The sequence below is a fragment of the Bos javanicus genome, chromosome 21 (assembly GCF_032452875.1).
Source record: "Bos javanicus breed banteng chromosome 21, ARS-OSU_banteng_1.0, whole genome shotgun sequence".
Taxonomy (NCBI): Eukaryota; Metazoa; Chordata; class Mammalia; order Artiodactyla; family Bovidae; genus Bos; species Bos javanicus.
Window position 1 is genome coordinate 33,466,555 of NC_083888.1, and position 11,907 is coordinate 33,478,461.

The 11,907-nt window shown below is 47.7% G+C and overlaps 1 protein-coding gene across 3 annotated transcripts in view; it reads left to right on the forward strand.

Annotated features, from left to right (window-relative positions):
* The window catches only part of EDC3 (enhancer of mRNA decapping 3), a 55,469-nt gene that overhangs the window by 40,319 nt on the left and 3,243 nt on the right, over positions 1 to 11,907 (forward strand). For all 3 annotated transcript variants that reach the window (XM_061394834.1, XM_061394835.1, XM_061394833.1), the window contains 2 exons: positions 4,513 to 4,666; positions 9,953 to 10,170. In XM_061394834.1, the coding sequence (XP_061250818.1) occupies positions 4,513 to 4,666; positions 9,953 to 10,170 (372 nt within the window). The remainder of the gene's footprint in view (positions 1 to 4,512; positions 4,667 to 9,952; positions 10,171 to 11,907) is intronic.

Genomic DNA, 11,907 nt, shown 5'->3' on the forward strand with positions numbered 1-11,907 from the left:
CCCTTAGTTTTGATATATTGTTTCATTCTGATGTGTTTCGTGTTAAACATTTTCCCAAGAGTTTGGTGGCGCTCTGTCTCTTGTGGGGTGTCACATCATAAGAGGACACAGCATCAGTTTGTCCTTCCCTGAGGCAAGTTTGATCTCTTGGTAAGGTGTTGTCCAACAGATTTCTTCTTTGTAAAGATACTTTCCCCTTTGTAATCAGTGAGTCATCTTTGTTAGGAAGTCCTTTACCTCTTGAGTCCAAAGCTTGTTCCGCTAGAGCTTTAACCTGAAGGAATGAGGTCCAGTGAGGCTAGGAGGTTGGTCTTGTTGTTAATGGGGGAAGGAACAAGTGGGGAGTCAGAAACATCTTACCCACACTTGCCTTTGGTTACAGCTGGACTCTTATCCAGCTGGAGAATGGAATGCCCCGAGGCTGTTGCACAGGTTTCCTTCCCATTCATTCGTGAATTCAACACACACTTCTGTAGCCCCTCCACTAGGCACTGTGCTAGCACTGAAGGCACAGTGGGAAAGGGGATATGGCAGTGAACAAGGCAGAGTCACTGCCCTCGTGGAGCTTACAGTCTAGCAGAGTAGATAGTCCAAAAGGAAGGCAAAAGTTACTTACAAATTGTATTAAGCACAATGAAGGAAGTAAGCAACATGCTGAGACTGGGGGATATTTAAACTGAGACCTGAAGAAGGAAGAATCAGCCATGTGTGGTGTGGAGGAGCATTGAAAGAGAGAGGAGAATGCCAGAAGAGGGAAAGCATGTGAGGGAACGAGCTTCCTAGGCCCACAAGGAACCTGGAATACTCAGGACCCAGAGGCAGCCAGATGCCTGGAGCCTCTGGGGTTGAGTTCCAAGGTAAAGGAGCTGTAGTATGTGGGGCCAGATCATGGGAGGCCTTGTGGACTCTTATAAAGAATATTAGGAGTACTTAGCTTTCTTGTAACAAATTCTTCTTTCAAAGATACACCTGACACCAAATTGCGTTTTATGGCAGCCTTAATATACGTCTTCAGGGGCTGTCTGTACATTGTGGGTCTGAAGGTGTGAATTTACCAGTGGTTTTATACTCCAAAAAAGAGCTCATGATATCGCCACCCAGTTATGTGACCACCACAGGGTGGAATAAGAATTCATACTCCTAGAGAAATCCCTGTGCCCGTAACTGAGCTCTGCTCCTCATTGATAAGACATGGGATACACACAGCCTTTCCAAGTATGAGGCCCTGCCAGTGTGAGGATTGAGTTTGGATTGGAGAGGACACTTTGCCGTGGGTAACACTTTTCTGTTACGCAACAGAAAGGCTGGGAGGTTTGAAGGAGTGGGAGGGATGTACGTGCAGAGGCTGTGGAGGAAGACCTGACACGGCACTGGAAGGCTTCTGAGGGTGGGGAAGTACATGGAGGGTGTGAGGGCATGTCCGCGTGTCCTTAAGGGAGGGAAAGGCCCCAGATGGTGTGTGCTGAAAGGAGCAGTGTGAAAGAGACAGAGACAGGAAGAAGGGGCAGCGTACATGACGCTGGGCCTCGGGGCTTCACGGCCCTGCCTCCCCGTCTGTGGGGCAAGCTATGCGGGGAGGAAGTGTCTTCTCTCCTGGCCTGTACTGGGTGTGCTTAAGCCGTTTTCCTTGATACCCTAAGGTTAATCAGATCCTAAGAAGGGCTCTGCTTGTCACGAACTGGCTATAATTATCTCTCTCTTATTTCACCGACAGCTGTAAAGAACATATTAATATTAAGAGAAGCCCTACCCACTACTGTTATTGCCTTGGTTCCCAAACAATTAACATCCACCTTCCAACCCAAACATAATTGGGCTTGGCCCATGTTCAGGCTTCTGCAGTGTTATTGTTCGCACTTCACACGCTAGGTTCTTGGTGTCCTTCCTTCGGAGTTTATTTTATTCCCTCTGCTTGTTTCTGATAAGCCAGTCTGCCTGTTGGACTTTGTGCATAAATGTTGAAAAGGAACATTTTGTGGTGCTGGCATGTTCCTTTTAGAGAAACAGAGTAGGGTACAGTGAAGTCCTGGACGCTGTGACTGGTAGACTGAACAGAAAGGATTCCTGGCCAGATCTTTCCCTGGGCTACAAAATGTGCCAGTTCATCAGGGCCCCTTCCCCTTGGCACAAATCAGTGAGATGTAATAGACACGGTTTCCGGCTGCAGTAGCCAGCCGTCTAGAGTAGGGTAAGCTCTCCTCCCGCTGTGCCATCAGCCTTGTACCTCTAGGAACTGTGAGGAGAAAGCAGAAAATGCTCAGTCTGCCCTCGGAGAGCCCTCAGAACTGGAGAGGAGGCACCTGCACGTGTAGCACAAGACCTAGTTCCAGAAAGAAAGTTCGATTAGTGGAGGGGCAGGCACAGGATGCATTGCCCTGGCCTGTTTCAGATTCGCCAGAAAGGGAATAAGTAGGCAAAGAGCTGCACGGACTGGAGGGAAAGCTCGCCTTGCGTGACTCTGCAGGTGAAGAGGGTGTTTGAAGTAGGCAGGTGCGTGACTTGTCTGACAGGTTTAGGGTTGTTAGTGTCTTAGGATTCCTGAGAATTCATTCACCCTTTTCCACACTGCTATCAGTGGTTCCCAATTAGTTCTGATAATATGTGCATGTCTGAAACCGACCATAATAAATGGCTGTTTAATCGGCTGTTGACATGCAATCAGGCTACAGCCCCCAGCATCAGCATCTGGGGTGTAAATGGCTCACTTTTCAGAAGGGGCAAGGGGCTAGGCTCGGCTCACTGCCTGTCATGTCTGCTCCCAGCAGGATTAGGACTCAGACAGGTGGAGGAGCTCAGTTAACCAACAGGACAGTGTTCGTTTTGACATGGAGATGGTTTTTATTATTACATTATTATTTTGCCTTTCCTTGAGAGAATACAGACATGGGTACTGTAAGTTCAGTCTTTATGCTTGGGTTTCTGTTGTTAAAATGTATAGCCACAGCCTGATTCTCTGTGGTTTTAGGGATCTATGTAGGCAGGACTGGATAATGGATAGAACCTCAGGAAATTTCTCCTGAAATCATCAGTGAGGAAGAGAAATTTTTCTATAGAGGGCTCTGGAACCAACAGGATGGCGATGAACTTTCTGATGAAAACTTCTGCCTTAGAGTTCAGTCACACAAGAAACGGTAGATTGGCATCATTTATACGTTTGAGTACCTGATGAGATCTTGCCTCTATTGGTAAATAAATACAGCTGAGATGACAGAACTGAGGTGGGGGTCGAGGAAGGAAGAGGCTTATATCCCTACTTTGAGGGGTTTACATTCCAGTACAGATGAGGACACAGGATCTAAAAAGGCCCCTGAGGGACTTCCGTGCGAGTCCAGTGGTTAAGACTCCACGCATCCAATCCAGGGGCCCCAGAGTACATCCCTGGTCAAGGAACTAGATCCCACATGCCAGCAGCCAAATACATTTTTAAAGTGGTGTGGGGGGCATGTGATCCATCCAGACAAAACTAGATACATGCAAAATGCCTTGATAACTTGCTGATTGGAACCTGTGTTTCTGTCTCTGAGCCCAGGGCTCACTGGCAGAGAGTTTGCTCCCTTGGCAGTCCAGTATCTTTAACCTTTGTAAGGTGGCATTGGAGGTCAAGGCAAAAGATCACAGTTTTTGACTTTGCTGTTTCTTTCCTATCCTGGTTTTCTGGGCTCTGAAACAGCACCTTGCTCCTGGACATGTAACGCTATAGACTTCTTCAAGTGTACCGAGCTGCTGAAGACTTTGACCTCGTAAAACCAAGTGTTTTTGATGGTGTACTTTCAGTGACTGTGGTTTTCCCTAACCTTTATTAGTTGCAATTCGTTTATAGTGAGTAAAAGATTTCTTCTCAGTAGCTTAAAGCAAACCATAGGTTACTTTCCATGTACTCTTTCTCTTTGGTAAGAGTTTTAGGTTACAGTCACCCAAAGGGGGAGAAAACAACAAATTCTTCGAGAAAGTAAGTTTCTAGTTGAATTTCTTTGGCCAAACAGAAGGGCTAAGTAGAGGAGAGTAGGAGGAAGAGGATGTGGGGAGCAGGTGGGGTGAACAGGTCATCCTGCCTGAAAATTGAATAGCGCGGACCAGAGGGTCAGGAGGGTTAGCGAGTGTCTTTTCCACTCTAGGCAAGAATAAGGGGTCTGCTTATGAGGAAAAACCTCACAGCCAGGAGGGGCATTTCCCCTACTTTGAGAAAAGCATGTTGTAATGTGGTTGGCAGCCTTTTCTTGATAGTACCAGGTACATGTTGGTGGATTTGGCCTCTTCATGGTCTAAAGGTAAACTTCTAAGAGAGGTTAAGTTCACCCCGGCTCTGTGGTAGCCTGAACAGGTTGTTACGTAGTTCCACATCTACTGCTTGAGCTCTGGAGAGCTGCATAGCATGCCTTTGTCTTGGACTATGCAAATGGGCTGAAGAGGGTCAGTCTTAAAGTCTTGGCTTTCGCGGATCAACTTCACTATTTGAAGAACTGGTTTCCTGTAATCACTTTGCCTTTTTCCTCACCTCCTTTCAAACTGCAGACTCTGGCCTGGTTGTCCCAAGTATTTCCTACGAGCTGCATAAAAAGCTGTTGGCTGTGGCTGAGAAGCATGGCTTGACTCTGGAGCGGAGACTGGAGATGACAGGCGTGTGTGCCAGTCAGATGGCATTGACCCTGCTCGGAGGACCCAACAGGTAAATGCCCGAAGGAGGGGGGGTGGGGGTGAGTGTGGGATGATGCTGCTCTGCCTCGGCGCCCCCATGGTGCCTCACACATGCAGGGGTTCTGCTGCTGCTCCTCTGACGCGAGTCTCTGTAAAGTCACTTGCCGGGACGCCACACAGCGTTTGTTTGCCACTCTCACCCTGTCCTGGGAGTCCTTGTTATTCTTCCAGTGCTTACGCATGCTCAGTCGTGTCTGACTCTTTGTGACCCCACGGACTATAGCCCTCCCTCCAGCTCCTCTCTCCATGAGGATTCTCCGGGCAAAAATACGGGAGTGGGTTGCCATGCCCTCCTCCAGGGGATCTTCCCGACTCAGGGATTGAACCCGTGTCTCTTAATGTCTCCTGCATTGTTGGCAGGTGGATTTTTTTTTACCACTAGCACCACCTGGGAAGCCTCTTCTCCAACAAACCACTCTTTGATTCTTCCTTCCTGGAAGCAGTTGACTCTAAGACTCCTGCCAACTAGCAGAGGCTTGCCTTCTAACCTCCAGAGACCCAGTTTTGGTACAGCTGAGTGATAGGGAACTGCTGAGGGTACTTCAGTAATGCTGTTGCTGCTACTGCTAAGTCACTTCAGTCGTGTCCGACTCTGTGTGACCCCATAGATGGCAGCCCACCAGGCTCCCCCGTCTCTGGGATTCTCCAGGCAAGAACACTGGAGTGGGTTGCCATTTCCTTCTCCAATGCATGAAAGTGAAAAGTGAAAGTGAAGTCGCTCAGTTGTGTCCGACTCCTAGCGACCCCATGGACTGCTGCCCACCAGGCCCCTCCGTCCATGGGATTTTCCAGGCAAGAGTACCTGAGTGGGTTGCCATTGCTATAACATGATTAGTTTTGTGTTTAAAAACTTTGGCTGAGTAGATTAGCAGAGACAAGATTGGAGGCCATGAGACCAGTTAGAAAATTGTAACAGAAAACTGAGCCAGGGGCCAGGTGATGATAGTCCCAAGTAGGGAAGAGGGGATCAGAGGAGTAGATAGATGAGGGAGCTTTTTAAGGTAAAATCAAGAGGCAGGGTATTGAGTGGATATGAAAGGTGATTGAAAATAAAGTGTCAGTGATCACTGAGCTTAAAGCGTCCTAGCCTGAACGCTGGGCTAGACAGTGACAGCAGTCACTATGATAAGGAATGTGGGAAGAGGAGCAGGCATGGAGGAGGTGGTAGGTTTTGTTTTGGATATGTTGAGTTTAGGACTGTGAGACATGCAGATGGACTACTAGCAATCTGGATCTGAAGTTTAGAAAAAGGTCTGAGCAGAAGATAGAGATCGGAAGTCATCAGCTGGTATGTGGTATAAGAATAGGCAGGCTCCGTTAAGGAGAAGGTGTGAAGAGTGGAAAGGGCCTGGGGTGGAATTCTGGGAAACATCAGCATTAAAGCCTAGTTAAGAGATGAGCCTTCCAGAATAGCTAAGAAAGTTTAAAGCCAGAGAGGTAAGAGAACCAAGAGGGCAAGGCTTAAGAACCAAAGAAATAGTGTTTAAGGAATAAAGGAATGGTTAGCAGTGGTGATGCTGAGCGAGCAAGCACATTTAAGGTTGACAGGTGTCTGCTGGATTTGTCAGCGAAGAGGAGGACATTGCTAGTCTTGTGGGAGAGTTGTGGCTAAGGTGATCCACACTGACAGTGAGGTTCCCCTCCTTGCTTCTCCACCCCTCTCCCTGTAGAGTTGTGTTCATCCACCTTGCCCCTTGACTTAGGCCTGCTTTCCTACCTGGATCTCTGGCCTGGCCTGGGGAAGAGCCAATGGAGACCGCAAAGGAGGAAATAGTGCAAGTTGCCCTCTGCAGTATATCATGCTCTTGGGTCTGCTGACCGTTGAACCTCCTCCCAGAGCAGCCACTGGGGCAACCCTTGGAATAAGCTCTTCCTGGAAGTATTTGAGGCATTAAGTGGCTTCCCAGAAATAGCAGTTTGGGGGCAGGACCTGAATGTCCTTCTTAAGTCCATTCCTCTTTGTGGAATGGACTTCTTGTGGTTGACTATCCTTGTGCCTGTCTGTTCTTTCAGTGTCTGAGCTCTCAGAAGGGCCAACAGTACTGTTCTTTGCAACAGTTGCTGGCTTTCCTTTGAGGAAGATACCTCCGTAATCACTTTCACGTATGTTAATTGTTGTTCAGTCATGTCCGTCTCTTTGAGACCCATGGACTGCAGCACACCAGGCTTCCCTGTCCTTCACCGACTCCTGGAGCTTGCTCAAACTCATGTTCATTGAGTTGGTGGTGCCATCCAACCATCTTGTCCTCTGTTGTCCCCTTCTCCTCCTGCCTTCAATCTTTCCCAGCATCTGTCTTTTCTAATGAGTTGGCTCTTCGCATCAGGTGGCCAAAATATTGGAACTTCAGCTTCAGCATCAGTCCTTCCAATGAATATTCAGGGTTGATGTCCTTTAGGATTGACTGGTTTGATCTCCTTGCAGTCCAAGGGACTCTCAAAAGTCTTCTCCAATACCACAGTTCAAAAACATGAGTTCTTTGCACCTTCTTTATGGTCCAGCGCTCACGTCCATACATGACTACTGGAAAAACCATAGCTGACTAGACAGACCTTTGTTGGCAAAGTAATGTCTGCTTTTTAGTACACTGTCTAGGTTTGTCATAGCTTTTGTTCCAAGGAGCAAGCGTCTTTTAGTTTCATGGCTGCAGTCACTATCTGCAGTGATTTTGGAGCCCAAGAGAATAAAGTCTCACTGTTTCCATTATTTCCCCATCTATTTGCCATGAAGTGATGGGACTGGATGCCATGATCTTAGTTTTTTGAATGTTGAGTTTTAAGTCAGCTTTTTCACTCTCCTCTTCCACGTTCATCAAGAGGCTCTTTAGTTCCTCTTTGCTTTCTTTGCCATAAGGGTGGTATCATCTGCATATCTGAGGTTATTGATATTTCTCCCAGCAGTCTTGATTCCAGCTTGTACTCACCAACCCAGCATTTCGCATGATGTACCCTGCATATAAGTTAAATAAGCAGGGTGACAGTATACAGTCTTGACGTACTCCTTTCCCAATTTGGAAGCAGTCCGTTGTTCCATGTCCAGTTCTAACTGTTGCTTCCTGACCTGCATACAGATTTCTCAGGAGTCAGGTAAGGTGGTCTGGTATAGCCATCTCTTTAAGAATTTTCCACAGTTTGTTGTAATCCACACAGTGTAGTCAATGAAGTGTAGCTTTGGTGTAGTCAGTGAAGCAGAAGTAGATGTTTTTCTGGAACTCTCTTGCTTTTTCTATGATCCAATGGATGTTGGTGATTTGATCTCTGGTTCCTCTGCCTTTTCTAAATCCAGCTTGAACATCTGGAAGTTCTCAGTTCACATACTGTTGAAGCCTTGCTTGGAGAATTTTGAGCATTACTTTGCTAGCCTGTGAGATGAGTGCAATTGTGCGGTAGTTTGAGCATTCTTTGGCACTGCCTTTCTTTGGGATTGGAATGAAAACTGACCTTTTCCAGTCCTGTGGCCACTGCTGAGTTTTCCAAATTTGCTGGCATATTGAGTGCAACACTTTAACAGCATCATCTGCAGAGTGATGTTAAGTACCATGGTATGTTAAGTATCATGCATTTTTTCACTGTGCCTTCACAATAGCATTTAATTTGCTCCTCGTTGCTTCACCTTGAAGGTAAATAGTAGACTGGGTTTTAAAATGAGCAAGCTAGGGCTCAAGAGAGCAGAAAGACTTGGCCCACGTGACACTGGTGGTTCACGGTGAAGCTCGGTCTCCAGTGCCTGGACTCTGACCCCTGCTGTTGGGTCTGTGGGTGTTGTGGTCTGTCTTGAGTTCTCGGATGGGGCATGCCTCTGTGAGAGGAAGCGTTCATTTAGGGAATAAACCCAGGGGAGTCAGATGAACTCTGCAGTTATCTGTGAGCAGGGAGAAGTACTCACCATATTGCCTTACGATGCAAACATGGTGGGGAGAAATGAATGACTTGGTGTATATGAAAGTACACCACCAAATTCCCCTGAATTTATTTGGAGAGTGAGGGTTTCCTCTTTGGCTTGACAACATCTGTCTTCCTCTCTTTGGGGAAAACCCATAAGTGACTGTCCCTGCTCCACCCCAAGCAGGGACCTAAGCCTCTTTCTGGCTGTTCATCTCCCCTGCCTTCCTGCCCGGAGGCAGACAACACTGTCTGGGAGTTGGGCATAGCTCTAGGGCTAATTTTAACCCCCTTATTTACGGCTTCTCTGAGACCAGAGGGTTCTCAGCCTTTCTTTTGGGTTGGGGGGGGTGTCTCCACTTTGAATGGCGTAAAGCTGAAAGTGACTTCATCAGAAGTGAGTGTCCAAGGCAGCTCCCAGCCGGGAAGCCCTTAGCCGTCTGCCTTCTCTGTGACCGGAACTATGATACCAGCATCAGTTGAGCCCTTTCTGTGTCGGTTCCTGTTCAGAGTGCTTTACATCCATTCATCTACCCAGCAGTCTATGAAATAAAGTAGCTCCAGCGTTGCCCTTATTAGCTTACTGGCAGCTCAGAGACGAGAACTTGGACTGGCAACTAATTGAGTATGATTTACAACTACCTTCTTTGGTACTTGCTGTGAGTCTCTTAGGAGTTGAGCCAGAGTAATCCTAGAAGGAGTGGGTCAGAGATTCGTAAGTGAAGGGCTCTCTGGGCAGGTGAAGTAGTTTGAGCAGAACCAAGAAAGAACCTTCAGGTGCAAGAGAGAGTGATGAGACCAGTCTTGCTGCAGCAGAGCAGGCACATTGGGGAAGAAGAGTCAAGAAGGCTGCAGAGGTGGAAAACCTCTTTGCCGAGAAGTGTTTGATGTAATAGGTCCTACAGTGAGAACAAAGTGTTCTTGGTTAGAAAGCAGTGTTCTGGCACTGGTGGTTTACGGAACAAGGTCAAGTGAACTGCCTAGTGTGTGCTAAGCCACCTCAGTCGTGTCTGACTCTTTGCGACTCTGTGGACTGTAGCCTGCCAGGCTCTTCTGTCCACGGGATTCTCCAGGCAAGACTACTGGAGTGGGTTGCCATGCCCTCCTCCAGGGGATCTTCCCGACCCGGGGATCAAACCCAGGTCTCATGTCTCCTGAATTGGCAGGTGGGTTCTTTACCACTAGCGCCACCTAAGAGGACACAAAGATGAAGTGTGGGCCAGTGGGAAGGCCACCCTGTGAGCTTGGCCTGTAGTGGATTTTGTCCATCCCCTCTAGAACCTTGGCCCTGAGAGCAGCAGGTGCCAGGGGATGTCCGGTATAGGGGGCAAAGGTTTGGCAAGTCTCGGCTGATGATGTTCTTTACCTTCTGTTCCAGGCTGAATCCCAAGAATGTTCACCAGAGGCCTGCAGTGGCCCTGCTGTGTGGGCCTCACGTGAAGGGGGCTCAGGGCATCAGTTGTGGAAGGCACCTAGCCAACCACGATGTCCAGGTCATCCTCTTTCTGCCCAACTTCGTGAAGATGCTGGAATCCATTACCAATGAGCTGTCTCTCTTCAGCAAGACCCAGGGCCAACAAGTGTCTAGCCTTAAAGGTGAGCCCTCGCACAGGGTTGGGGAGCCCTCAGTGCTTTCTTGGTCTGGTGGCGCCACCCAGTGGCGACAGGCGGAAAAAGAGTAAAGCGCGCTTTGCTCATGAGTAGTAGTAGAGTCTGATCTGATCTGAGTATTAGAGTCTTAAGGAAATAAATACCTTTGGTGTCGACTTGCCTACTTCCCATCCCTTCACCTTCTTCCTCCTCCCACCACTCAGATGGAGAGGTGGGTATGCATTTATTCGTTTCACAGATAAGTACAGAATGGGTGCTGTTGCTGACACTGGGGATATGGCGATAGATTTTTATTTTTTCTTAATCCATGCTTTTGTGGAGCTTACATTCTGGTTAGGACAGATGACAAGTGACATTTCTCTCAGGTCAGATGGTAGTAAGTGTTATGGAGACAAATAAAACAGGGAAGGGAACTCGAGAATGTTGGAGGGTTGGGTGGAGGGAAGCAGTAGACTTAGACATTTCAGGGTCTGTCATACAGGGCCTGTGGGTCTTTATGTAAGGTTTGAACTTTGAGATGGAGAGTCACTTTAGGAATAAGTAGCAGAAAGATATAATCCAGCTCGGGTTCCAGACGATCATTATGTCTGTTGTTTGAGCGCAGACTGTAGACGTACACAGAATTATTAAGGCTGTTGTAATAATTGGAACGAGAAGTGATGGTGGCTCAGACAGCATGAAAGTGATGAAAGGTGGTTAGTTTCTGAAGCAGTATTGAAGATAAGAGTTTATAGATTGGATGTAAAGGATAAGAGAAAGAGAAGGGTAAGGAATGACTCCAAGGTTCTTGACCTGAGTAACTGGAAGGATGGAGGTGCCATCACAGAGATGGGAAGAGCTGGGGGAGGTTTGGGGAAGAAGAGCAGAAGCCCATTGGATAGGCAGGTGGAAATGTTGATTGATGGAGATGAGTCTGGAGTTAAGTGAAGGGATCCAGTCTGGAGTTACAAGTGTGGGGAGGTGGTATTTAAAGCCGTAATGAGCCTGGATAAGGTATCTTTTAGGAAGAGAGAATAGATAGGTTGTTAGAGTGAGTTCTTTGGATAGAAGTTTAAGGGACCAGCTAAGAGACAGGGAAAGAGTGGTCACTGAAGGAGAAGGAAAGCCTGGAGAGTCTGGTACCTGAAAGACAAGTAAAGAAAAGAGGGTGTGAGCAGCTGTGTCAGCAAGCCTTTCTAGGTTGAGTTCAGATGAAGATTGAGACTTCATCTGAAGTCTTCAGCCACCATCACTTCTCGTTCCAATGATTACCACAGCCTTAATAATTCTGTGTACGTCTGCAGTCTGCACTCAAACAATAGACATAATGATCACCTGGAACCCGAGCTGCATTATATCTTTCTGCTACTTATTCCTAAAGTGACTCTCCATCTCACTCAGACTCAAAGACTTGACTGCTGAATCCAGCAGTGTGGAAGCCCCTAGTGATCTTGACAGGAGCAGTTTCAAGTGGTATGGTGAAACGTGGTCTGATTGGAGTGGGTTGAAGTGAGAACAGGGGAGAAGTGGAGCAAGCAAATGCGGCGCAGAGAAAGGGCCTTTCCAGGGATCAGATGGCAAGATGGGGCCAGAACCTCAGTCTTAACTCGAAGGGAATATGCTATTCCCACTCTCAAAAGCCTCAGGGCTCACAGGGACACCCCCATCCCCACCTGTGGTGGCCTGTTCTGAGACTCTAATTGAGGTATGTCAGTACTTAAGGCTGAGACCTGGGGAGGGATT